General features: G+C 43.1%; 1 protein-coding gene across 1 annotated transcript in view; it reads right to left on the bottom strand.

Moving 5' to 3' along the window:
- RABGAP1L (RAB GTPase activating protein 1 like) overlaps nucleotides 1-27,586 on the bottom strand; it is a 256,762-nt gene that overhangs the window by 49,686 nt on the left and 179,490 nt on the right. The window contains exon 18 of the mRNA XM_054384644.1: nucleotides 15,480-15,608. Coding sequence (XP_054240619.1) covers nucleotides 15,480-15,608 — 129 coding nt within the window. The remainder of the gene's footprint in view (nucleotides 1-15,479; nucleotides 15,609-27,586) is intronic.

Genomic DNA, 27,586 nt, shown 5'->3' with positions numbered 1-27,586 from the left:
TACCACCTCTGTCCTCAGAAAGGGACACACCCTGCTTCATGTTGTGCTTAGAAAAGGAAAAAACAAGTTAGGAAACACCCTTGGAGGTTGTTCATTACAACACAAACCTAAACTTCTTTGTGTCACAAGAGAGACAAGGGCCAAATTCGCCTCCAAGCTTCCTGCTGCTATGAGAAGCAATATGGTTTGTGTCCATACAGACCTATGTAATTGTGTAATGGTCTGGAGGAGCTGCTGTAATGAAGAAAATCTTGAGCTGGGATCTATATCCTGAAGGCACCAAATTGCAGCCCCTTTCATTTCCACTGGGTGAATAATGAAATCACACTTACTGCCTTCAGGACTATTTAAAATTTGGAAGTAATGCAACAAGGTGATAATATTTTTTTTTCTCCATTCTGACAGGTCGGGTGGATGGTAAAGTCATCAAAACTAACAGCCTGACAATAAATTCTTGTCTTTCATTGACAGCAGGAAAAGAGCCCAAAGTGGGGAAGATGAAAATAGTTTCTCAGAAGGTTATGGAACACAACAGCTGGCAAGAGGCTACCTTTGGGAGAGTGTCAGCAAGCAGAACAAAGCTTCCTCGTTAGGCAGTTAGGGATCAAAGGCCTGATCCGTTTCCAATTCCTGCCACTGCTCTCAGCTAGCTGAAGCATAATCAATACTCCCCACTGTGTGAAGACGGAGCAGCCCAGGTGGCACCATCGGGTGGCTTACTCAGACTGCCATGAAATTGCTCCTCGTCAGGATGCACGGTAAGGTCATCAATCTTGTGCTTTAAGCCACAGGTTAACAAAAGGGTTTCTGAGATTAGAAAAGAGCTGCTCAGACATTTATTTGACTCTGCTAAGAACTTTAGCTGTAGTTTAATTTCTTTTTTCAGAGGTCGAGGCCTTAAACTCTGATTTGGGAAAGGAGTGGTGAGGACCCCTCCAGGCTGGTGCAATGTGCCACTGCAGCTGGGCTGGAGGGCTGCTGGAGCTGAGACTTAACTGGGTTATCTCTCTGAAGTGCCCAGGGATTCTTTGTAAAAGAGAAAAGAAAAAGATATCATTCAGAATGATTCTGCTCTCATATGGCCAAGGAGCAGCTCCTGGGGAGCTAATGCAGAGGAAATGGCCCCAAGTTGCACCAGGGGAAGTTTAGGTTGGAGATTAGGAACAATTTCTTCCCCAAAAGGGTTGCCAAGCCCTGCCCTGTAACAGGCTGCCTAAGGCAGTGGTGGAGTCCCCATTCTTGGAGGGATTTCAAAGCCGTGTAGATGTGGTGCTGAAGAACATGGTTTGGTGGCAACCTGGCAGTGCTGTGTTAGTGGTTGGACTCAATGATCTCAAAGGTCTCTTCCAATCAAAATGACTCCATGAATCTAGGACTTTTTCAGCTCTGTTGTCACTGTAACTGGGTGACTCAACACACTATCTTTGGGCCTGAAGCATGCACACACACTGGGTTTGTGCCTATACTACCAGATTTATGATTATTTATTATGCTGATTAACTGCTTGAAGATGACATTTTCTGGGTTTTTTTTCTTAGCTTTTGAACTTCTCTTGCACAATCAAATTTTGGTTAAGAATTATTGTCAAGGAAATTGCATTAAGCAAGCAAAGGAAGCTGAAACAATAGCAAACAGACACGATAACATAATAAGGACCTGATCTTCATCTGCTGCTTGAACAACTGAGTAGAAAAATCAGATAGATGGTCAAGGCATCCCAGCAAACAGATGACTAGGAGTGACTTTTAACTTTTCCCTATTGTTTTAATTTTTGTTGCAGAGACAGGGAAAGTGTGAGCAAAGAGGAGAAGCAACCTGTCACACTCCACAACAGCTTCCACAACCCATCAGCACACCTTTAGGGCTGTGGGTGCCCATCCGGAAGAGCCAGGAGTGTAACAGCACTGATGAACTTGGTGGCTATTTATGGTGGAGCTATAGCATGAGTGAATAAGGAAAGAGCAACTGATGTCATCTACCTGGACTTGGGTGAAGTGTTTGACACTGTCCTGTGTGACATCCTAGTCACCAACTTGGAAAAGCATGAGCTTGAGGGGTGGACCACTTGCTAGATAAAGAATTGTCTGGATGGCATCACTCAGACAGATGTTTGGATGGAGACCAGTGGGAAGTGATGTCCCTCAGGGGTTGGTACTGGGACCAGTGCCGTTTAACATCTTTGTCAGTGACATGGACAGTGAGATTGAGTGTATCCTCAGCAACCTTGAGGGTGACACCAAGCTGTGTGGCTTGGCTGACACGCTGGAGGGAAGGGATGCCATCCAGAGGGACTTGGACAACCTCATAAAGTTCAACAAGGCCAAGTTCAAGGTCCTACACTTGGGTCAGGACAATCCTAAGCACAATATAGTTTGGACAAGGAGTAGCTTGAAAGCAGTCTCAAGGAGAAGGACTTGGGGGTATCAGTTCATAAAAACTCACCATGAGCCAGCAGTGTGATATTGCATCCCAGAAGGCAGCCATGTGCTGGGCTTCATCAAAACAAGTGTGACCAGCAGGACAAGGGAGGTGATTCTCCCCCTGTACTCTGCTCTTGTGAGATGATCAGAGAGCTGGAGCACCTCTTACAGGGACAGGCTGAGAGAGTTGGCACTGTTCAGCCTGGAAAAGAGAAGGATCTGGGGAGACCTTAGAATTGCTTTCCAGTACTTGAAAGGGGCTACAAGAAAGCTGGGGAGGGATTTTTTACAAGGGCTTGTAGTGATAGAACTGGGGGAAATGGATTGAAGCTTGAGGAGGGTGGATATAGACTGGAGATAGGAAAAAATTCTTTACAATGAGGGTGGTGAGACACTGGAACAGGTTGCCCCCTCCTTGGAGATGTTCAAGACCATGCTGGATGAGGCCTTGAGCACCCTGGTCTAGTGGAAGGTGTCCCTGCCCATGGTAGGAGGTTTGGAACTAGATGATCTTTAAGGTCCCTTCCAACCCAACCCATTCTATCGTTCTATGACCTTCTGCAGTCAGAGGCTGGCTGATGTGGCCATAGGTGCCACCTTCTTGCCTAGGTGTTCTAGTATTGTATGGACAATGCTCCTTTACAAAGGCATTTTTTCAGATGTGAACAACAGAAACCAGCCAAACACCACGGCACCACTGAAACATCTGTGAGAGAGCAAAGCCACACATTTTCATTCTTAAACAGCATGAAACACCTCTGCAAATGGAGATAAATACACCAGGACATTTCTATAGAGCACTTTAATTGGATTCTCCAAAGCCTCTGGCATACAGCTCTTTACCTCTGGTTACCAGCCTGAGGCAATTTATTTATGCCCAAACACAAACAAATTAAACAACATTAATAATTTAACCCTATGTTCACTATACTACTTTTTCTTCATAAGAGAAACAAGGCATAATATGGTAAAATAAAAGTAATTAAGTGTAGGATATCAGGGAAACATAGAATGGCTTAGGCTGGAAGGGACCTTGGAGATCATCTACTCCAACCGCCCTGCCATGGGCCTCTCAACTAGAACTGCTTGCTCAAGGCTTCATCCAACCTGACCTTGAACACCTTCAGAGAGGAGGGCATTCACACCCACTCTGCACAACCTATTCCAGAGTCCTACCACCCTTGCACTGTAGAACTTCTTCCATTTAAGCTCCCTTAGCTTAAAACCGTTCCTCCTTGTCCTCCTGCTAGACACTTATGAAAAGTCCTCTCCAGCCTTCCTGTAGGATTCCTTCAGGTATTGGAAGGCAGATCTAAGGTTCCCCCGGAGTCTTCTCTGGGCTGAACAACCCCAACTCCCTCAGCCTATCCTCATAGCAGAGCTGCTCCATCCCTTGGATCATCTTTGTGGCCCTGTGGACTTGCTCCAACAGCTCTGTGTCCTTCTTATGCTGGGGACACCAGAACTAGATGCAGTTTTCAAGGTGGGGTCTCGTAAGAGCAGAATAAAGGGGCAGAATCACCTCTCTTGACCTGCTGGCAACACTCCTCTCAATGCAGTTCAGGATACGATCTGCCTTCTGGGCTGCACAAGGGTAATGCTGGCTCATGGTGAGCTTCTCATCAACCAACATCCCCAAGTCTCTTCAGAGCTACTCTCAACCCACTCTGCACCCAGCCCGGATTTGTGGCTGTGATTGGCCTGACCCAGATGCAGGACCTTGCACTTTGACTTGTTGAACCTCATGCAGTTTGCACTGGCCCACTTTTCCAGCCTGTCAAGATCCTTCTCTATGGCATCCCTGCCCTCACGTGAGACCACCACACATCTTGGTGTCGTCGACAAACTTGCTGAGGGTGCACTCAATGCCACTGTCCATATCACTGAAGATGTCAAACAGCACTGGACCCAGGACAGACCACTGAGGAACTTCACTTGTCACTGGTCTCCACCTGGACATCGAAACAAAGCAATGAGGAGACCCTAAAAATGTGATTATTGTTCTTATGCACCCAGCTCAACTTCCACTCCAAAAAACAGCCCAGCAACTGCTCGCTGAATTTAACTTTGAACAGCATCAATAATGGCAAAAAAATGCCTGGGGTTTGTAATGGGAAGTTGTTAAGAGGGTCCTCAGTTCTGAGAGCTGCTGTGAGGGCAGAGCTCTGCATTTCTAAAATGCACATAGGAACCTTTTCTATACTTACTTTTCTTTGTGTGGTTGTTTTCAAAGCACAGAAATTCAACTGCAGATGCCTCAGAACTCAAACACCAGCAAAATGCATAAGGAAATTGTTTCCAATGGCTTTTCTTTGCTTATTTTGCAAAACCCCTCAAGGGAAAAGAAAGGGAATGTTGTTAGGCTTTGCCTTCCCCCTTCCAGTGATTTTTAAGTGTAGCTTCAGGTCTCACTTTTGCATGCTGCTTCAGAATTTGTCACTTCATTTCATCTGTCAAAAACCAAATGAAATGCAACAAATATCTGATCCCAACTGTTCTCTGAGATACTGAGAATGAATCACTGGTTTTTACCCCAAGCCACTGCAGGCTCTGGATTACCTGAGCTTTCCAAAACATGGCCATGACTTCACAGAACCACAGAATTGTTGGGGTTGGAAGGGACCTCGAGGATCATCTAGTTCCAACCCCCCTGCCATGGGTAGGGACACTTTCCACTAGATCAGGTTGCCCAGAGACCCATCCAGCCTGGCCTTAAAAGTTTCCAGGGATGAGACTTCCTCCACCTCTTTGGGTGACCTGTTCCAGTGTCTCACCACCCTTATGGTGAAGAAGTTCTTAACATCTAATCTAAATCTACCCTACTCTAGCTTGGATCCATTCCCCCCAGTGGTATTACCATGCAACACCCTAAAAAGTCCCTCCCCAGCTTTCTTGTAGGCCCCCTTCAGACACTAGAAGGCCACCATAAGGTTTCCTTGGAGACTTCTCTTGTTTCTAATAACTTTTAACATCTGCAGAAATAAAATAACCACAGTAAGTTCTGAGAGAGATACAGATCAGCAAGACTGACTGAACAAGACTCATGGCATTTTTTGCCCAAACACATATATTCTAACATTTCTAGGGGTAGAAATAAAAGAGAATTCTTGTTGTGGGAGCTGAACTCCCAACAGACAACAGAGCTTCTTCCCCCAGTGTTCAGAGGGGTGAATGTGGAGCTTCTTTGGTCACGGGAATTGACTTCTAGAAAAAGAAATAAACACAGTATTCTTCAGCGATGTGCTTCAAAAAGAGTTCTCACGGATAGCACAGAGACAAAGGCTAGCAAGGGTTGCTGCACCTTGGCCTCAAGGTCTGTTCTATGTGAAGAACTCAATTTCATCAGCTACCACTCTGCTACTTACTGCTGAGCTGATGCCTGGTTCCTCAGATCTGACTGCCTGAAAGAGGTCCAAGAGAAGCACAGATAAATTTTCACCTCCGGGATTGTTTCTCCATCTTAAGCCTCAACAGTTTTGTTGATGCTAAAGACAATATCAAGGAGCATTTTTGGCCAGCATAAATATGAGGCACGGAGCTCGTTTCTAGGCATTTCTGCATCTGTATTTTCACCTACAGGTCTTTCTCCACAAAATGTGAACGCCTGTGGTTTTGTTCGTTTTAATTATGGTCCTAAGTGCTGATCCTGGAATACATTTATTCTTTTTCTGAAGCTCTGTCTCTAGAAAGGCTACCATCTTACTGTGAGAACAAGAGGTACTGCAAACCTATGAGGCTTGACAAGGCTCTGGGCAACCTGATCTAGTCGAGGATGCCCCTGCTTACTGCAGAGGGGGTTGGACTAGATGAGCTTTGGAAGGTGCCTTCCAATCCAAACCATTCTATGGTTCTAAAGAACAACTAAGATGACTACTACACTGACAACAGTAACTCTAGACACTCTGCTATTGCTTGACATACAGACCACTGGAGGTAGAAAACTTCTTAAAGAACATTTTCACATGTCACCTTAAAGGAGACTAGTCAACCCTCCAGTCAACCTGCATCTGGGATTCAGATGTGTCCAGTTCAGCTGGGGAGAAATGTTCCCTTCCTCTTACTCACACAGCTGAGTTATTCTAGGCAAACTATGGGAGAGAAGGCAGAAGACAGAACTATCAAATGGTGTGACTCCCTGCCACCTTCAACTATTGCTCTCTGTACTATTTTGAGAATCAAGGATGGAAAGGAGCTGAGATTCATGCAGTATCCAAGCAGCTCAAGCCAAAAGACATCCAAGTGTGCTTTCCTTCTTCCGTTCAACACCTGCCATCCTGGAAAGCCATGGCTTCTGGTGGCATGGAGGTGGACAAAACCAATTTAGGTGGCCCGGTGGACCATGGAACAGTTTTCCTACGTCCCATTCACCTTACTGAATTAAACCACTAATACTTTGGACAAATCCCTTCATGCTATACACTGTGATACAATTGCTGGGGATACAGGCAATGAATATTTCTATCATTTTTCCACCTCAAACTTCCATCCTCTAAGAGATCCTTCCCAAATATTTGTACATAGCTAGGTTGCAAGGTTACTTTAGATGGTTAAAATGTGATTATATTTAACTATTAATAATAAAATCCTGTTCCTTCCCTGTTGAGAGAAAATAACAATAAACTTGATTTAGTTTACAATGCCAACTTAGTGTGAATGAAAAAAAACAACAAACCAAACAAACAACAAAAACTAAGTAAACCAAACCAAACCAAATTAGTTTTATTAATGCTTAATCACCATAAAAATACAGTTTCACTACTAGGTAACATGTCTGCTCACTCAAAGCCAGATATTCAGAGTTCAAATAAATATTTCATGGCCAAAATTAGTTGGGTTTTTTTTGGTGGGTTTTGTGTTGTTCTTTGTGTTTGTTTGTTTGTTTTTTTTTTAATGTGTGACAATTTCTATGTTGTTAACAGTTATTACCAAGATTACAATAATAATGTCCAAGTCCACTGTACGGAGTTTAATCTGACTTTCAGGTGCCAGCTCACTACGCTACAAAGCCAAGCAGAAGGAAGAAAGTGGAAAGACAGAAGAAGCATTAAAAAACATGACCCTCCTTACAAGGACAATTGGATCCTGCACTTGGGAGATAAGGGTGCAGACACAGTAAGTGGAATTGATCATTGGCTTTTAATAAGAAATGGCATCCAGGCACAGCAAGCTTTTCTATAGATCTAAACATAATTCTTTTCAATTTGGCTCAGCCTTTTCTTGAGAAGTTGAGAAATGAGCAATTTTCCCCCTGTCCTTTATATTGGAAGATTAATTAGATATATCACTGGTAGAACCAGAGACATAAAAGGCTTGTGCAGCTTCATACCCCTTCCTGCAGTTATCTCCTTTGCTTTTCTGTTGTGTTTCTGTTGTCTCTCTGCCTCTCACAACAGGAAAACCCCTCAAGTATGTGGATAAATACATATACATGCATATAAACACAGAGGGAATGCACTAGAAAGAACAGGGAGAGCAAGTGAGCTATTTTTACTCCTTCCCATTGATCTCACATAAATCAATATGTAATTCCCTGTTAAACCATGCCTGCAAAATTGTCCTGCAGCAGCAGAGGCGTGAATAAAGTGAGTCACCCACAGCAGTAAGGTGTCAACTTCAAAACACCAGTTTGAATTCAAAAGATTTAAGTTGCAACATTATTAAAGTAAATCTGTTTTAAAACTAAGTGAAGAGCAATTCTGAAATGTGAAAAAAGCTTAGCACAGCTCCTGCTACCTTGGCCTTTTCTTTCCAGCTCTGCTAGTGGAGCTCTTCTCCATGAGCCATACAAGAGTCCTGGTGCAAGCCACAACTGTGGGTGCAACCAGGTGAGATCAATAATGTAGGTTTACATTTTTACTAGCTATGAGGAAGAACATTTTTGCATTAAGGATGGTGAGACACCAGCCCAGGTTGCCCAGAGAGGTGGTAGATGCCCCATCCCTGGAACCATTCAAGGTCACACTGTTTGGGACTCTGAGGAACCTGCTCTAGTTGATGACGTCCCTGATGACTGTGAGGGTGTTGGACTAGATGACTTTTAAAGGCCCCTTCCAACCCAAACCAGTTTGTGAGTCTGTGATAACCTCATCAGCACAGTGACACATGACACAAACGTGTCTGCTTGCTTTGCACTGAAAAAGCCACCAGTTCTTCTCAAAGCCACTTGCTCATCTCACTCAAAGTACTGAAAGTAGCAACCCTGTAATGCTGCTGGGACTGCGGGGGAGTCTTATTTGTCCAAGGAGGGGACAGACATACATGGTTCGGAAGCAGTTTCTCTTAGAATGTTGATAGAGCAGGTCTCTCATGCACCAATGGTGATGAAAGATCAGACAAGGAGCCACTGTAAGCCCTGAAGCCACATAGAAGATATCATTACAGATGCTGTCCTGTAAACAGAACATTCCTCCCTGCAGGTTCCTCGACTCAGGTCCTGCACAGCCTATCCCATATGTTTCTTCACTTTCACTTGGCATGAAGAGTGAAAACCTATAGTTATCTTCCCAGTATCTCTCTATCTATCTGCCTGCTACACTCAACTTAATGGCATTTCCAGAGCTGCAACCTAACACATTTGGAACGTTCCACTTCCATATCTCGCAGCACGGTGTGGGAGAAACAGGTACAACCCCCTGAATTCACTTGCAACTGTCAAACCAGGACATTTCTATACAGAGAACACCTCCCAACATGACTTATTTTCATAGAATCCTACAGTAATGGTTGCAAAAGACCTCTAAGATCAAGTGCAACCATCAACCTAACACTACCATGGCCTCCCACTCTACAACTCCACTGACTGAATTCAGATGTAAGAATGGAGGTGAGAAGAGAGATGATAGATAGGCTTCCTGTATTCAAATTAAAGGACAATTTCTTTAGGAGATACAGAGATCCCAACAAAAGAAATTGAATTACATGATGCAAAAGGCAACTGAGGAAGACATAGGCAAATATGCAGAATGTGTGTGTTGCTTCAATGAAACAGCACCATTAAACTTAACCTTCATTAATCTAGAAGAGGCTCTTCATTCATCTATGCATTTATCAAAGTGGGCTTCCATAGACATCGAAAAATCTCTGATATCCCTTGTAAAAAAGAGGAAAATTAGAAAGAAAGAAAGAAAAAGAGCCCCTTTGCCTCAAAAGCATGAGCAGATAAAGCACTGGTAATCACTCTCTGGAGTAAGACATTAGGATAATTCCTTATTCTAGAGATATAATATGCAGCTTGTTCTGGTCAGGTAGAAAATTATCATCCACAACCCCATCTTCACAACCACAATTCTTAATGACTACTCCAGGAGAAACATGCCCCTCCCTCTGTAAAGGCCATCACAAAATGAAGGATACAGACACTAAAGATTAGAAACCTAACGGGAAACAAAGGAGAACAATTCCTCATTCATTATCTCTATATTTTAATCTTTTTTTGCATTTCATTAACCCTGAAATCAGCATCTGATATCCTACTTGGAGAATTTATGTCTTTCTCCATTGTTTGACTGTTCTGAGCTAGAAAATGGGTGCAATTATTGGGCTCTGTCTGTCCTAAATGTCTCAGCAGATACCTTCACAGAATGCCAGCATGGTGGGGATTGGAAGGAACCTCTGGAGATCATCCAGTCCAACCCCCCTTGCCAGAGCAGGTTCATCTAGAGCAGGCTGCCTCGAATCACAATGTCCAGGCAGGTTTGGAACGACTCTGAAGATGGAGATTCTACCACCTCTCTGGGCAGCCTCTTCCAGTGCTCTATCACTCTCAAAATAAAGAAGTTCCTCCTCATGTTAAATGGAACTTCCTGTGGTCAAGTTTGTGCCCATTACCTCTTGGTCCTGTCACTGGGCACCACTGAAAAAAGACTGACCCCATCCTCCTGACACCCACATTTTAAGTATTTATAAGCACTGGTAAGATCCCCTCTCAGCCTTCTCCAGGCTAAAATGCCCCAAGTCCCTCGACCTTTCCTCATAAGAAAGATGTCCTAGTCCACTTATCAGCTTCATAGCCCTTTGCTGTACCCTCTCAAGCAGTTCCCTGTCCTTGAACTGGGGAGTCCAGAACTGGACACAGTACTCCAAATGAGGTTAAAGATTCACGGATTCAGTCTCTTCCACCTGAGTATATCCAAACTCTGCCAATGTTGGTTTTTTTTAGCCTAGAGAAGGTTGAGAAAGGATCTTATCAATGCTTACAAACATTTAAAGGGTGGGTGTCAGGAGGATGGGGCCAGTCTTTTTACATCTTCATTAGTGAAAGATCAAATTCAGACTTGATGAGCAACCACCATGGATAGCCCTTCCCATTCTCTACCACAGTCTACATACAATTTTCAATTAATAAGAGCTTTCTGTTGCTTTGTATTTGCAGAACCATTCTCAAGAGAGAATGATGCGGATTATTTCTGGTTTAAAAACCAGGATAATAAAACTATCACTACAAAATACTGAGATCAACTTAAAAGTTGTGAAAATAAGGGGGAAAAAACCACTATGTATTATTTCATTTGCCTTCTCTAGAACCATGCCAGCTACAGCTCAAGGGAAAAAAAAAAAAAAGAAGCAAGTAGAGGTGGACCATTACATGCTAAAACTCCTGTTTTGTTTTGCAGCAATGTGGATAAGAGAAAAAAGGCAACACTGGGAAAGATTCAGCATGAAACCTGGCCACACCATGATTGTTTTCTTATTTTTATACCTCGTAATTAGCTTAGAAAGGTGAAGAAAATACTCCACGGCACTTACTCTAAAAACATCTGGTGTTTTGCCTGCAAATACTAATACAGAAGTGAGAAGCAGCTGAAAGACACACACAGTGCCCATTCATACAGCAGAAACCACTCCCCCACACACATTTAAGGGTCTTGTTTGTGGGGTTTTTAATAGAACAAGTTTTGCTGCATTTGAGACAGACAACTGCACCTCATGCAACTTCTGCCTTCCCTCTCTGAGTGATGATTATCAAGACTGCAATTTCCTGCAATTATTAGCTCCTGTTTGCAAATAAATAGCTTGATTGTAATGTCTCATTAGAGAAACATGGAACAATGGAGGTTAGAAGGGACTTTAGGTGAACATCTTGTCTAAACCACCTCCTCACAGTAGGGTTGTTCAGGGCCAGTTGATTTTGAGATTTGCCTCAGATGGAGACTCCACAATCTCCTTGGGCAACCTGCTCCTGTGTCTGATCACACCTGACATTAATAAATAAATAATCAGCATATAAATAAAATTTGGTTTATTTCATTTTGTGCCCACTGCTTCTTGTCTGTTCACTGGACACCACTGAGAAGAGCCTGGCTTCCTACTTTTCAGTTCCTCCCACCAGGTATTTATCGACACTGAGAAGACCCCCCTGAGCTTTCTCTGCTACAGGCTGAACAGTCCAGCTCTCTCAGCCTCTCCTCAAGCTCCTGTCCCTTAATCACCTTTATGTCCCTTCATCAAGCTCTCACTGTTGTAGCTATGCTTTTCTTTTCCTGGGGAGATCAGGTCTGGACATGGTACTCCACATGTCTCTCACCAGTACTCAGTAGAGAAGGATCACTTCCTTAACCTGGTGGCAACACTCCTCCCAGTGCAGCCCAGGATACCACTTGGCCTTCTGTGCTGCAGGGGCTCACTGCTGGCTCATATTCAACCCTATGCCCACCACGACCCTCAGGTCCTTTATGGTCAAGGTAACTTCCAGTCCACTAGCCTCCAGAAGGTTGTGGTGCATGCAGCTGTTGCTTGCACTTCCCTTTGCTGAATTTCATGAGATTTCTGCTGGCCTACTTCTCCAGCCAGCTGTGGCACCTCTTGATGGCAGCACACCCATCCACTCCATCAGCCACTCCTCCCAACTTTGCGTCATCTGCAGATTTGCTAAGGGTGCCCTCTGTCCCTTCAGTTGGGTCATTAATGAAGAGGCTAAGCAGTAATGGTCCTCTAGCTGGACATCCTGCTGCTGATCACAACCATTTGAATCAAGAAACTCAGCCAGATTTCAATCCATTTCATTGCCCACTTACCTAGTCCATCTTCATTAGTTTGTCTAGAACAATCTTATGGGAGACAGTGTCTATACTTGCTATGCTTGAGATAACATTCTCACTTCTTCCGTCATACACCATTCATATGATGACAGTCACCTCATCAAAGAAGGCTATTAGGTTGGTTAAGCATGATTTATCCTTCATAAAACCATGTTGATGACTCTTGATCACCTTCTTCATTATGAGGTGATTTTCTCTTCTGCCTATCAAATACTTAATGTGCCATCTCCAGTCAGAGATTACATTCCTGTGATTCAGATTTGTTCCTCTAAGGACATTCTAGTTTGCAAAAGTGAGAAAAGTTGATCCAAATAAATAAAAGCTGTGATTGTGAAGTCAGCTCAAGCCTTGTGTGTTTTAATTTAACACAGGACTTTGAGTTAACAGAGTCAAGGCATCACACAATCACTCGGTAGGGTTGTGGAACAGAAATACTAAGAGCAGTCTGAAAGAAGGGTGAATGGAAATGTTTGCATGCAAAAGTACCAGAAGAAACAATGCAGGGAAGGGTTACAAGAACAATATGCATTGATAAGCAAGGGCATGAGTGACAGCAGTCAAGCTGGCAGATGATGAGAAAGGTCTTGCTACATCTAGACCAGAAGGCTGGCACTTTGGTGAGGCCATACCAGAGATGACCAGCCAGTTGAAGACCTGCAGCGGAGCTACAGCATGTGATCTCTGCCAGCAGAAAAGCAGACTGGAAGCCACCAACGAGAACACAGAGAAAAAAAGACAGTAATGACAGCATGCAAGCTTTTGAGGGAGAAGAACCTACCATGAGAACCAATTGACTCCCATAGACTACAAACAATTTGTCTAAAACCTAGTTTGTTTTCATCAATCAAGAGGATCCCAAGAGACATAATGAAGACTTTATAGCTGCTTTCCCTTAGCCTCATCACACACAAGTGATCCTGGGCAGACAGAAGCCCTGGTGTTTGTGCTTACATGGCTATCAGTATGAGTGGCATCTATGACAGAAGGAGCACAAATGAGTGAAAAGAGATTCATTGTAAGTAAAGATCATCCTCCCCTCCAGTAAGGTCTTGAGCTGAGTTCCCTCATATAACGTTCCTGAAAATTTTCATGTTTTCCTTGTTTTAAATAAATCACCTATGTTCAGAGTCTACTCCATAGAGACTCTTCCTAGATTAATTATCAAGAGACTGCTCAGGGGACAGTGTAGACCTCCCCATGCCTTGTATCTGAATGAAGGAATGAATTAGAATAACCTGCCTACACTCCTTACAAGGCTGAGGTGTTACTAACCTAGCAGAAAGTAACTCAGATTACTTTTTCCCATCCCTGATAAATCCAAGTCTCAGCTCTGAATTCTCTCTCCGTTCCAATAACTCCTACTAGTCCTTGTGTACTTCTGTAAGATGGAAGTGTGCCTTGACTCCAAGCCTGCTGTTCTCATCTGGCCTTTTCTCTTACAGACTGGAATTCAGGATATACGAGATCCTACATGTGCAGTAGATGCACTGTCAAATCCTTCAGCCACCTTCCCATTCATGTCAGCCAACAGCTCAGAGTTGTATTCTCTGCTTTTGAAAGGCCCCACAGAAGGCACCATGCACTGTCCACCTGCCTTAGACGCATCACAAAATACTTCCCAAACAAGACACTTCATACACACACACATCCAACACAAAGAGTTAACGAAAAAGAAACATGATCGTGTGGCACACAATAGATTTGCACAAGAAATTGAGAAAGGCAGGGCCTAGAAAACTGACAAATGTCTCTGCCAAAAAGTACCATAAGAATACCTATTTTAATGTCCCATCAGAAAAATCCACACTGATTACACAAGTATACAGCTAATTTTATTGACTTGGTAAGTCCTTAAATTACTCATTTTCAAGAACTGAGCAAAGGACTAAACACTAAACATCAAACTAGTCCTTCCCTCCCAAATACTCTCTTTGAATAGCAGAGCCCAAATCTCAAGTCCAATTGCACAGGTATATTTTTTTTGTGTGTCTGGAATAAACATCACCGCAGCAAGCATCATTCTTTTGCATGATCAAAGTTTTAACCACTATGAGAAAGCCCTTGCTTAATGAACTATAAAATGAAGCAACACAGAAGTAGATTCATATATTGAGAGATACAAAAAAGGTGGAGTGTTAGATGAGTATTCTTTCTGATGGGATGATCTCAGCCCATTATTGGGCTGCACCAAACACATTTCCCATCAGTGCTCCCACTCCAAGAAGTAACAAAAGCAATTTTTTTTAAAGATGAAATATTGATTCCATCCATAGCTATACAACATGGCTTAGTGGTGGACTTGTAGACTAGGGTTGATGATTTGACTTGATGATCTTGAAGGTCTTTTCCAACCTAAACCATTGTATTATTCTATGACAAATTCACAGTGAAAATAGCAGACCTCTCAAATGACAGCTTTATCAACCTCTTTGGCCATTTTTAACTTCCATCCACTCTCAAAAACTTGCAGTCAGGCTCCTCTAATTTGCCATCATCCATTACAAGATCAGTGTTTGTGCTCCAGATGATCACAGGAGCCTTTTGACTTGAAAGTATCCAAAGATATTCTGTCTTGCTAGGTTTGATATGCCACGAAACTAAGTTTCTGACCCAATACCAATGTATTATACAGTAATGCTTCAGAAAATAAGTATCTTCTGGTCAAAATAAACCTTTGGTTGCATGATTATCATCCATTTGATTAATTGGTTTAGTGTAATCATTGTTTATAAATCGATTAAGGAATGAGAAAGTTCTAACAATTCAATTTGTTTGATCATGCATTAGTTCTCCGTTCCAATTATTAGCTTGCACTGATGCAGACAAGGAGGGAAAAGCAAAGTGCTTTACCTCCTTTAATATAAAACCCCATGTGTGTATAAATACACAACCATATATAAAAAGTAATAAACTAATGATTTCATTACTTCTCTTTCCACTTGCTCCTGGCATTCAAATGGTTGCACCTTGCTCTTCCAGTGAAAAAACTGAGTGAAGGAGAGGAAATGAAGTCTGTCCTTACCTTGATGTTGCAAGCTTGTTCCATCAGTCTTCTGGCGTTCTCTTCAGCTCTGTACCTCTTGGGCAACTGAACCCTGAAGAATTTTAAAGCTCCTTCAAAATCAGCTTGTAGAAGGTCCTCTTTTGAGGTCTGCAATTAAACAGAGGAAAGTACTGTAAGCACTGAGAATATGCAGCCATGCTCTTTTACTGGATTTGCCATCTACTGAATGTCTTCCAAGCCAGCAATATTCACATTAGCTCAAAAGCATCCTCCTTGAAATCAGCTCTCCAACCCATCTCTCCTAAAACAAAACAGAGGCTACAGCACATCCAAGGAATGCCAGGCAGAGCAGCACCATCAGAGGACTGTAACAAAATAATGTATTTAATCCTCATATACCTGCAGGGTAAGAAAAGGATTCTGGTTCAGCCTGTCAGGATGTCACTCAGTGAGGAGGAGAACAAAACCCAAGCAAACAACAAAAACCTGGGAGAATTTATAGTATTTTCTAGAGAGCTTGTGGATTAGACCATTGCTGACTCCCCTAATGGTGCCCTAAAAAGACAATGAATGTATAGATGTATGGTTGCAGACATGAAGAGCAGAAGTATTAATGCATATGACTCATAAGAGGCATCAGCAAGTCAATGTGCAGAAGTCCGTGACACAATTTCTCAAAGAACAGTGTGCCAGAAAATGTTTTACATGCTTATTGCTGCATCTCTCATATTACTATAGCTCTCAGTGTGCTATCAAGCCAAACAGGTCAGGAAATGTTAAACATTCAACATTAATCCAGCTCTGCTACTGATGGAGTAATATGATTCACAGGGACAAATGTATTCATCTGTGGATGTACCCAGAACTATACCACCAGATTGAGCAGATATGAAATACTCAGCCTTTGGAGAGCTCATTTAACAGGGGAACAGAAATTGTGTCCAGCCAAGATATTTAGGTCATCATCTCAAACCCAGGACTGGCAGGGGGGTTGGAACTAGCTGATCCTTGTGGTCCCTTCCAACTCTGACTGATTCTATGATTCTATGATTTCAAGATCTTCAACCCAGAAAGAGTGAACAAAAAATGTATCAGCATACACACTGAGTACCACAGGGACCAGCACTGTGTATCATGGCATTACTACAAACACCTCCAGAGCAGCACAGGAACCTTTGTTTAAGGTTCATTGCTGAATTAATTGCTCAGGTACCACCACCACCATTTTCATCTGTGCTGTCTCTTGAGTAGCAAACACCCTTTGTCATTTTTTTGCCTTGCTGTATGCAGCAAGGATATTACATACACCGAGTTTCAAAGCTTGGCTCTCAACTATCTTCTCAAGCACTCAACATCTGTCTGCAACCTGAGACACCATCTTTCCAGGAAGCACATTTCAGCCAAACACAAGAGATTTGGCTCTACACAGGGAGAAATGGGAGGAACTATGCAGACTTTTAGGTGCAAGAGGTGAAGTGCAATGGTGCTGTTGTTTCTCTTGGGTGTTACATTTGGTTTAACTAAATAAAAATAAATATCAGTATCACTATGATGCAGAGAAAACTTTACTGTTATATAAAAATCTTCCCCATGCACCCTACAAACTAGCATTTCCAGTTCATTTACATTACACTAATTCTATAGATAATATGTTCTACATATAATTAATTTACATGAAAATAATTTCTATGAGAGTGTTGGGGTTGTTCAGCCTGGAGAAGAGAAGGCTCCAGGGAGAGATTATAGGAGCCTTTCAGTGTTTAAAGGGGATTATCAGAAAGCTGGGGACAGATTTTAGCAGGGCCTGTTGTAACAGGCAAAGGGATGATCCAGAGGGACCTTGACAGGCTGGACAGGTGGGCACAAGCCAACCTCATGAAGTTCAACAAGACAAAGTGCAAGGTCCTGCACCTGGGTCAAGGCAATCCCAAGCACAAATCCAGGCTGGGCAGTGACTGGCTGGAGAGCAGCCCTGAAGAGAGGGACTTGGGGGTGCTGGTGGACAAGAAGCTAAACATGAGCTGTCAGTGTGCACTTGCAGCCCAGAAAGCCAACCAGATCCTGGGCTGCATCAAGAGAAGTGTGGCCAGCAGGTCAAGGGAGGTGATTCTCCCCCTCTGCTCAGCTCTGGTGAGACCCCACCTGGAGTACTGCATCCAGTTCTGGAGCCCCTATTACAAGAGGGATATGGACATGCTGGAACGTGTCCAGAGAAGGACCACCAGGATGATCAGAGAGCTGGAGCACCTCTCCTATGAGGACAGACTGAAAGAGTTGGGGCTGTTCAGTCTGGAGAAGAGAAGGCTCTGAGGTGACCTTACTGTGGCCTTCCAGTATCTGAAGGGGGTACAAGAAAGCTGGGGAGGGACTTTTTAGAATATCAGGAAGTGATAGGACTAGGGGGAATGGAATAAAGCTGGAAGTGGGGAGATTCAGGCTGGACATGAGGAAGAAGTTCTTCACCATGAGAGTGGTGAGAGCCTGGAATGGGTTGTCCAGGGAGATGGTTGAGGCCCCATCCCTGGAGGTGTTTAAGGCCAGGCTGGATGAGGCTCTGGCCAGCCTGATCTAGTGTGAGGTGTCCCTGCCCATGGCAGGGGGGTTGGAACTAGATGATCCTTGTGGTCCCTTCCAACCCTGACTGATTCTATGACTCTATGATTCTATGATGGGTTTAAAATAAAGGAAGGAGATTCAGGTTAGAAATAAGGAAGAAATTTTTGACACTGATGGTGACGAAACAGTGGTACAGGTTGCCCAGAGAGGTGGTAGATGCCCCATCCCTGGAAACGTTCCAGGTCAGGTTGTTTTGGGCTCTTAGCAAGCTGCTCTATTTGAAGATGTTCTTGCTGAGTGCAGGAGCATGGACTAGATGAGCTTTAAAGGTTCCTTCCAACCCAAACCATTCTGTGATTGATTGTATGAATTATGTCTACTACATAAAAGCACTTCTTAAAAGTACAAATATATTTTTCCTCAAACTGAACTGGTGCTGCAGATATGGAATAGTAACACTCAAACCTAGCTTGACGTAACCCATATTTCTCCTGAAAATGCCACAACACCCTATCAAACCCAACAACTGGCACAAACTTTATTTTGGGGGGGGGGGGAGGGGGAAGAAGAAGGGTTTTTGAAAGGATTTTAAATTATGCACCAAACTTGGAACAGCTGAGGAGGTATTTTCATGGCTATCCACCATCTCTGACAGTGGTAGAGCATGAGCTGATGTCAGAGGTGTGCCACCCTGACACAGATAATCATCACTGCTCTGTGCCCCATCTTTCACTTTGGGAACAAGCATAGCAGTGTGTCCTTTGATGTTCTCAATCACAAGTCTGTGGGGACAAAATCTGCACTGTTTCCCTATCACTCTATGTATTTGCGGAGATGATTATGTCATGTACCCTAATGGGCACTATGTACACTAATCACAAAGGAAGAGTGAGAAAACTCCAAACACAACTGCAGTAGCTTCAGTGGATCCATTTCCCCACAGCTGCAGCATTTTTAATGATTATCTAACCTTGTCATCAAAACCCTCAAGAGTTCTCCCAAGCTCTATTTGCTCCTCCCTTCATTCACAGCCAAAAAAGCTGCTGGGTCACCACTGCAGGGACACAAGAAAAGCTGCCTTTGGGATGATGATGGGAAATGTCCAGCTTAACAAACTATCACATCTGATTCTCTCTACAAAATTTTGGCAGGAGGACTGTTTGGCTGAGGCTCAATCAGACAAGACCAATGTAGCGTTGACAGAAAGCTGCTGCAGTTTGGTATCTAATGAATCAGATCCACTCCTGAGTGCAGCTAAGGCCAACACATCCAGCCAGCCTCTCTCCAACAACATATTTCTCCTGGATGAGTTTTACTGAGGTTAGATATGTTTTTACCACACCTGAGAGTAGACCACCACTTCATATTCATGGTGAGGTATATTAAGGATGTTCAACAATTTATAGAGCGTGATGGGACCAACTTGTCACACAGCATCGCTGCCAAAACCCATGCTGGCAACCAAACTGCTTCTGGCCATGTTCAGCTGGGCAATGCTGACCCAAAAGCAGTAAATGGTTTGCTCACCAGCTTAGCTGAAAGTGACCTCTCACCTTCCCTGCCAGTGATGCTGAGAGCTGCGATCACTACACAATTCAAACAGACTTCCCTACTACATTGCAAATTTGCCTTCTTGGGAGATAAGCTCTCCAGTTCCCTCCTCTTCCTCATGCTGGGACAGCCTCTCCCATTCTCCTCCAAAACCCAGCCATGGACACAGCCATGACCCCAGCTGGTAAAAGACATCATCTACTCAGTAGAATCCACTCTGCTGTTGTTTGGTGGTTTCACACAGAAGGTGCTCAGACACTGCAATGGGTAATCTCCAAGGCAAGCTGGCTGGTAGATGCTTCCAACAGAGTGGGAGGGTGTTTGCAATTAAGACTTCTGGACAGTTGCTGCCAGCACAAAACAAACACCAAACACACTTTTTGCCAAAGTTTCAGCAGTTTATTAGGAGCTGAGCTACCCTAATCATGAGCAAGTATTTTTCCTAGAGGTCCTGACTAGACATTTTTATTTTAATTTTGGATTTAATTTATTTTTCTTAACATAATGACTTGAGAGTTTTGAATTGTTTGCTTGGTTGGTTTAGAAATTTGGTGAGACAAACAAACCTTTGAAAAGTTAATAATCAATAATTCAATTACCCTGGCAAACTTTAGAAAAACACATGCAGCTGCCTCAGAGTTCATAGCACTTCATTTAAAATTAAATACCAAAAAAGAGGCAAATAGGTCAGAAAACCAACAACTGCATATAAAACATTTATTCAGATTTAATTCTCCCATCCTTCTGCTTGAATCACTGTTATAATAGTATCTGAATAGCCCAAATACAAATTACTTTTATAAAATCATAACTATTTTGAATTCTCAACCCTGAAAAATCTTTAGTCTATGAAACCACCATAAAAATAGTGGTGGATCATGGAAACAAGGACTTCTGGCACAGAATTTGCCAACCTCAGATGATAGTCATGAAAAACTATAAACCTTCATGCTGCATCAGTTGACAAAAGGAGTGGTAGAGGCTCTTGTGTTCAGCTCTTTCTGCTTTAATGAATATTGTCATTTCATTAATCTGTTGATCAAAAAGTTAGTTCCACTACGAAAATAACAAGAAACCAAAGTGACATTTTGAGATCAATGTTAACTGGGTTGTGTACTTTGAATATTTTCTTCTGCAATTGAACTTCTTCAGGTTGTCTCTGTGTATATATATGCATACATACACAAGTGTGTATACATATATACACACACATACACCGGGTATGGTGTCACCAGACAAGAAGGACACAACCTGTTGGAGAAGGTCCAGACAAAGCCACAACAATCATACTAAGGCTGGAAGCCCTCTGCTGTGAGGCCAGGCTGAGAGAGTTGGGGTTATTTAGCCTGGAGAAGAGAAGGCTCCAGGGAGACCATACAGGAGCCTTTCAGTGTTTAAAGGGTCAGATCAGAAAGCTGGGGACAGATGTTTTAGCAGGGCCTGCTGTGACAGGACAAGGGATGATGGGTTGAAACTAAAAGAGGGAGATTTAACTAGATATAAAGAAGAAATTTTTGACACTGATTGCAGTTGTCCAAGGTTGCCCACAGAGGTGGCAGATGCCCCATCCCTGGAAACATTCACGGCCAGGTTGTTTGTGGATTTGAGCAACCTGCTCTAGTTGTAGATGCTCCTACTCTCTGCAGGGGGGTTGGACTAGATGGCCCTTCCTACAAAACAGGCATATAGCACTGCTGGTATCCTAAGATTAACATTTCTTGACATTTTGTGATTTTAATCAATAAATCATAAAGACGTTTCAAGCATCTTTTGGCAGTTGTTTGACAGGCAGAGATTTGTAAATTTCTTGGTTGGTGACGTAGCTTGTGGAACAAGTGTTATTTCACTAAACCATCTGTAAGTTTAATGAACCATTAATTAAAGTTTAGCAGTGCACTACAGTTTTTGCACTCAGGGACTTTAAGGCACTTTTTTATTATTCTCTATGTAATTTTGAAATAATTACATTTTTGTTTAAAATATATTTTAAAATCCAAGCAGCAGAGGAAATTCACTGAGAACCATGTCCTAAAGTCTCAGCTTCCCTTTTAGAGTTTGGCTAAATCTGCCTCTGAATGACCCATATTGCTGAAGTATTTCGATATATTCCTAAAATGGTCTTATCTGGATTAGTTGAAATCAAGGAAAAATCCTTTCCCAGAGGTACTGGGGAAGCTTTCCAATCTAAAGGTAAATTTCTGCAAAACTGCAAATATTGAAAAAAACAGATAAGGAATTTAAGAGACAAATGAAGTTAATTGTGATTTTTTTTAAAAATAAAGTAAATAATGTTGCTACTTCTTTACCTAAAACATGTAGGGAAATGTGATTAAGGCAAAGGACAAAGCCTTGGCTTTTTTCCTTAATTTAATTTCTCTGTCTTCAATTATTAATTCTGCAGTCTCATTTATTACCGACTACATCCTCTACAATTCCTATTCCCACCTGGGAACTAATACAGCAGAAGGAAATTTGGATTATGCACACTGCACTGCTTTTATTTAATCCTTCTTCCACAGAAACAGACAAAAATGACAATTTTCTCTAGAATTCTATGTACATATATATTTAGGATGTCTATAAAATATCATTGAATATAAACTGCCTTTCTTACACTTTAATGACACATCAAGGACAAGACCAAGTAAATGGCAGAGAAGAATGTGGCCACACTCTACTCCACTATTTCATTTGCTCCTGGTTAATTGTTTACAAGTATCCTCACACTGATTTTTCAGAATATTTAATCTATAACACACAGAGATGGTTCGAAGGTCTCTTAAGAAGATGTGCGGTGTGAAATCAAGCCAACTTTTCTACCTGGCAGTTCCTCTTGCAATGGTAACATCAAGACTCCAATGCTGTGTGCTGCACGACTGCTGCCCTTCCACATGAGCCACAGCCCTGATACTGGTTTGATGGCTCCAGGAGAATGAAGTGGACCTTCTGCATTGCCACAATGGGCAAGAGTGGATAAACTTGGGATTCAGGCCTGGGAAAGTTTGGTGGGTAAAGCTACGCTTCTGCAGTTATGCTGTCACATACTTCTAGAATGTCCTTCCCACAGCATGGTGGAAGTTGGAAGGGACCTCTGGGGATCACCTAGTCCAATCCCCCTGCTAAAGCACATTGCTGGAGCAGGTTGCCCAGGATCACGATGTCTAGGTGGGTTTGGAATCTCTCCAGAGAATGAGACTCCACAACCTCTCTGGGCAACCTTCCCCAGGGCTCCAACACCCTCAAAGTTAAGATCAAGTGAAACCTCCTGAGTTCCAGTTTGTGCTTGTTGTCCCTTGTCTTATCACTGGCCATCACTGAGAAGAGCCCAGCCCTGTCCCCATGACCTCCATCCTTTAGCTATTGAGCAGATCCTCTCTCAGGCTGCTCTTCTCCAGGCTAAACAGCCACGAGTTTTTCAGCCTCCCCTCATAGGAGAGATGTTCCAGTCGCCTCTGCACCCAATTCTAACATGATACACAGAAGACTCCTTTCAGGGGCATTGCTCATGGCCATTTTGTTGCTGGGAAAGCCACACTGGCAAACACATCTCTCCCTATATGTGCTCTCTGTAAAACGCTGGTACAGAAGTGTTACAGCAAAAGAATTGCTGGCATCCATAAACATAGCAATAATCCTGTGTACACCCAGTAGTATCCCTGCTCAAAACGTCACCACTGTATTTAGGTGTAGCTCCAGACTTAAAGGTGGTGCTCATTCTGCCACAGAAAACACTTATCAATGTGGGTAAAAGCAAAATCTACTAGATTTATCCACCCCTGGTCATCCTGAAGGGAATAAACCCAGTCTGAATTAGTGCTGCTTCACTTGCTCATCATGGCATCTGCCTGATGCAGTGAGTAGGTGCTCTGAATTTTTCTAAGGCTGGCATAAAGGTTATGGATTGTATTTCTGTGCTTCTCAGAAAACACTAAAATGGCACATACTCTGCATATTCTGAACCTCCTAGGCATTTATTCCTGAAACCACAGCAGAGGGAGAAGCTTATGCACATAAAAAAAACCCCAGTTGTAATTTTATGAAACACTGAGATTCTGAAGTAGCTTCAGTTCTGATTAAAGTACAAATTCTTGGTTCTTAGACATTTCTCATTAAAAAAAAACCCTGAAAAACCAAAACCCAAAACTACAAAAAACAACCATCAGCAAAACAGTCTCTCCTCCTCTATGGAAGGGTTGCATGTCAAAAGGGATAGATGTCAGAAGAAGTATATTTAGCTAACAAAACCTGACAGGAAATCACATTTGCTCCACAAGTCAAGACTCTCTAATAATCCAAGCATTATTTGTTTGGTTTCCCTTTCCCCTTCCTCACAATTTTTTATTTTCTAATAAAGGATATTATGTCACTCAGCAAAGCTAAGCTGCCTGGGTGATGAAGGATGCTAAATTTCCTGGTACTCTCCATCTGGAGGGCCAGATACAAAGCCTGATTCAGTCAAGTGAAAAAGAGCTCAGTGGGTTTGCCTCTGCTTTCTTTAGAGCTAGCTCATCACAAAACAATCCAGAATGATTTGGCAGTCCTTGCCCAGGAGACCAGCAGCAGCAGGATGGGATGGAGGAGCATTTAGGTACACTTGGAGGGAAACTGGACCAATGCTGCCACATAGAATGGGTCCAACCACGCGTTATTAGCCACCAGACTCCATTCTACAAGTGACTCTGGATACCCAAATTCACCTGTGCATTCCTAGCAGCCAGAGAGTTTGTGAATCTCCTTGTTTTTATCTAACACTTCACAGTGTAGGGATACACTGGTTCAGCCATCCACCGTTTTTTTTCACTCTGAACATCTTAAAATACGCAGAGCACATGCATGTGTGTGAGAGTACTGCAGAACACAGAGATGGGTTTCAGTACCACCACACAAATACAAGAGAGGTCCCTGTGCCTAAGAGTGGGCTGCACAGGGCATGGAAATAAAGACAGGGCACTAGGAAATGGGCTGGGATCAGCAAAGAACTCTTCATGGGCATCATGTAAAAATGACATTCTGGTATACAAGGTTAGAAACCAATTGTGCCTCTGAGCTGCAGGTGGGCAGAGTTACAACAGCCCAGAGCAGCCACAGCTAGGACTAGGTATTGACTTCTGGATTAGAGTCGGCTTTGGACAGCAGCAGGAAGGATACAAACGTGCTTCTCTCTACTCTAACGTGCCACACCAATTTCAGGCCATTTCACAGACAGACAGCATTTGCCATGACGGATAAAAATACCTTTAACAATTTGTTTCCCAGATAATTTTACACAAATATTTTAAACTTTTTACATATCCTCAACTGCCTTTTAAAAAAATCAAACACAGAAAGAGCAGAAAACCAAAATACGTCAACAGGGTTTGATTTTTTAGGGATGTTTAAAACTAACCTTTGATGTCACAAGTATAAAATTCTAAATGCTGAGCACTGATACACTTGCCACCAGTATCTTGAAGTAGACACGGCATGCTGCTTGTTTGGAATCATTAGATGACTGAGAACAAAAGCATTCCTGGCTTTAGAAAAGATTTATTTTACAACACAGCCTGGTTGTGAACCCTTCAAGCTAGTTAAGGAGTGGCACCGATCCCCATTAGCAGGACCAGTGTGCAGTCTTCCCAAGCTAACAGCAGAGAGAAAGACTCACTGAGATGGTTTTGAGAGGATGAAGATTTTGGAGATGGGTTTTAAGAAGCTAGGAGCAAAAAATAACACATCTCTCACACCTCTATTCAGTGTGTTACGGGGGGGGGGGGAAGGAGGCTTAGGAGGGAAGATGGCAAATTCACAATGGATTAATTTCAAGAAAATGTGATCTCACCGCAAGCAGTCGAGGCACAAACAGGCGATGCCCCATCCCCAGAAGTTCCAGCACCCGACATGCATACTCATTCACCAGCTTGCTTCTCTCATCATGCATGTCCTGGGACTTTTTGACAGGTGGTGTGAGCTTGGCAGCTGGGGTTTTGCAAGGTACCCCTTCTTCCATGAGCAGCAAGTAGTAAGTATCCAGAGTGAGAAGAAGAGGCTTTGAACAGCAATTGCAAGAAGCGCAAGAGGAGGAGAGCCAGGCTCAGCTCTCTGAAATCAGCTGGGATGGCTGCCTACAGCAATGCCCGTCAGTCACTCAGAAAGAGGAAAGCATCTTTGCTAAGAATCAAGGTAAAATATGATCCACCCTGCTGGCTCAGCCAGAGTCCAGAGTAGATTTGAAAAACAAACCAGAGAAAACATGGATCTAAAAATGTCCCTAAAAAAGCAGGAAAATGGCAGAAAATGAGCACAGGCAAGCTAGGATGGGAGGAAGGCGATGGAGAGCTTGCAGGGCTCGGTGTCTGGGGCTGGGTGTGTGAGCAGCCAGCAGCAGCAAGAAGAGCAATAAAGCCAGGGCAGTTCTGAAGCTGCAAAGAGAAAAGGATGAGCTCATTGCAATCTCTGATTCGTGACAAGCGTGGCGGCTGCCGCTGCTGCCGCTTGCTGTGAATCAGTAATGAAGGGGTAGGCAAGGAGGGGGCTGGGAGGAGGAGGAGGGGGTGAATGAGCATGCAGAGAGCCTCTCGGGGGAGAATGCCGTAATAAGAAGCCAATAGTGAGCGGCTGGACAGCTGAGCTCCCCCTCCACGTCTGCCTTAAATCAATTCAGGGCTGAGAGCTTGGGCTGTTGAATCCCAGGCTTACAGAATATGAACTGCAGCCTCCAACATTTGCTGGTTAGGAAGAACCTGGCCTCCCAGCCCATTTAGGGACTTGGATTCAGTCTGATTCTGAATAATGCAAATAGAGACTCAGAGCAACTATGAGATGGGCAGGTATGGCAGGAGACCCTCAACCCTCCCAGGTGATGGATGGGAGAGGGGCAAGGATATCGTGATAGGCTGCTAGTGAGAAGAGAGCAGCAAGCAGCTTCTGAGATGCTGAGAAGCCACAGCCTAGCTTTGCACAGTTCATGCAGGACTGAATTAAATAATTTAAATACTGGTAATTTCCAGTACTGTGTTCTCAGGAGGCATTTCTAAATCTAGAGACGATGGGCAGGGAGGGGATGATGTCAGAAACATGCATTTTAATTGCTTCTAGAAATTAACTGCACGTTTGTAAGGAAAACACTATGATGTCCCACCTTAAATTGCCTGTCCAGGCAGTAAGCCAGGTGCCTCTGCCATCTGGATGAAGACAGCCTAGCAGGTATTACTTCATTTCCTAGCTCTGTGGTTTGGGAAGCATGCTGTCATGCTGCTTGATTTTGGAATTGCCTAATTATAAAATGGGACAGGTAACAGAACAACACACACTTCCGAGAGGAGCAGGCAGCAAGGTTCTGTACACACCTCACATACAGAAAGGTGGCAATTTCAAGTGCTGGGAAGAGTTCCATGGATCTAAACCACATTACCTGCAAGCAATTTAAGATCTAAACATCATTTGTCTAGAATGTCAAGCACAAAACACAGCATTATAGAATAGTTTTGGCTAGAACGTCATTGAGTTCAACCATTCTCTAACTCTGCTAAGGCTGGTGTTAAAACATGTCCCTCAGCACCAGATCTGTAAGTCTTTTAAAAACCTCCAGGGATGAGGATTCAACCACCTTCCTGGGCAGCCTATTTCAGTGGTTGACAACCTTTTTGGCCAGTAAGTTTCTTCTAATATCCAACCTAAACCTGCCCTGGTGCAACTTGAGGGCATTTCCTCTCATCCTACCTCTTGTTACTTGGGAAATACTAATGGCAATATAAGATCTGTATCACAGGGTGGTTGAGTCAAAATAGTATGTCCATGAATAGTCAAAATAGGAAAACTATTTTAATTTACCATGAAGAAACCTAGGTAACTACTACAAAAAGCAGAGAAAATAAGAAAAACAAACCAACTGCATTCAGTCTGACACACCATCCATAGTGGTGTTTAATAGAAGCTGTTTAGTACAGATGGTCATCTGACAGTTGATGTAAGCATCTCAGGTTGAAACACTGTTTTACAGATAAAAATATTCTGTATGGACTAGTCCACAGAGCAGGATT

The sequence above is a fragment of the Indicator indicator genome, chromosome 10 (genome assembly GCF_027791375.1).
Source record: "Indicator indicator isolate 239-I01 chromosome 10, UM_Iind_1.1, whole genome shotgun sequence".
NCBI classification, from domain to species: domain Eukaryota; kingdom Metazoa; phylum Chordata; class Aves; order Piciformes; family Indicatoridae; genus Indicator; species Indicator indicator.
Note: the sequence above shows the minus strand (reverse complement) of the source record. Positions and strands in the feature narration are given on the sequence as shown.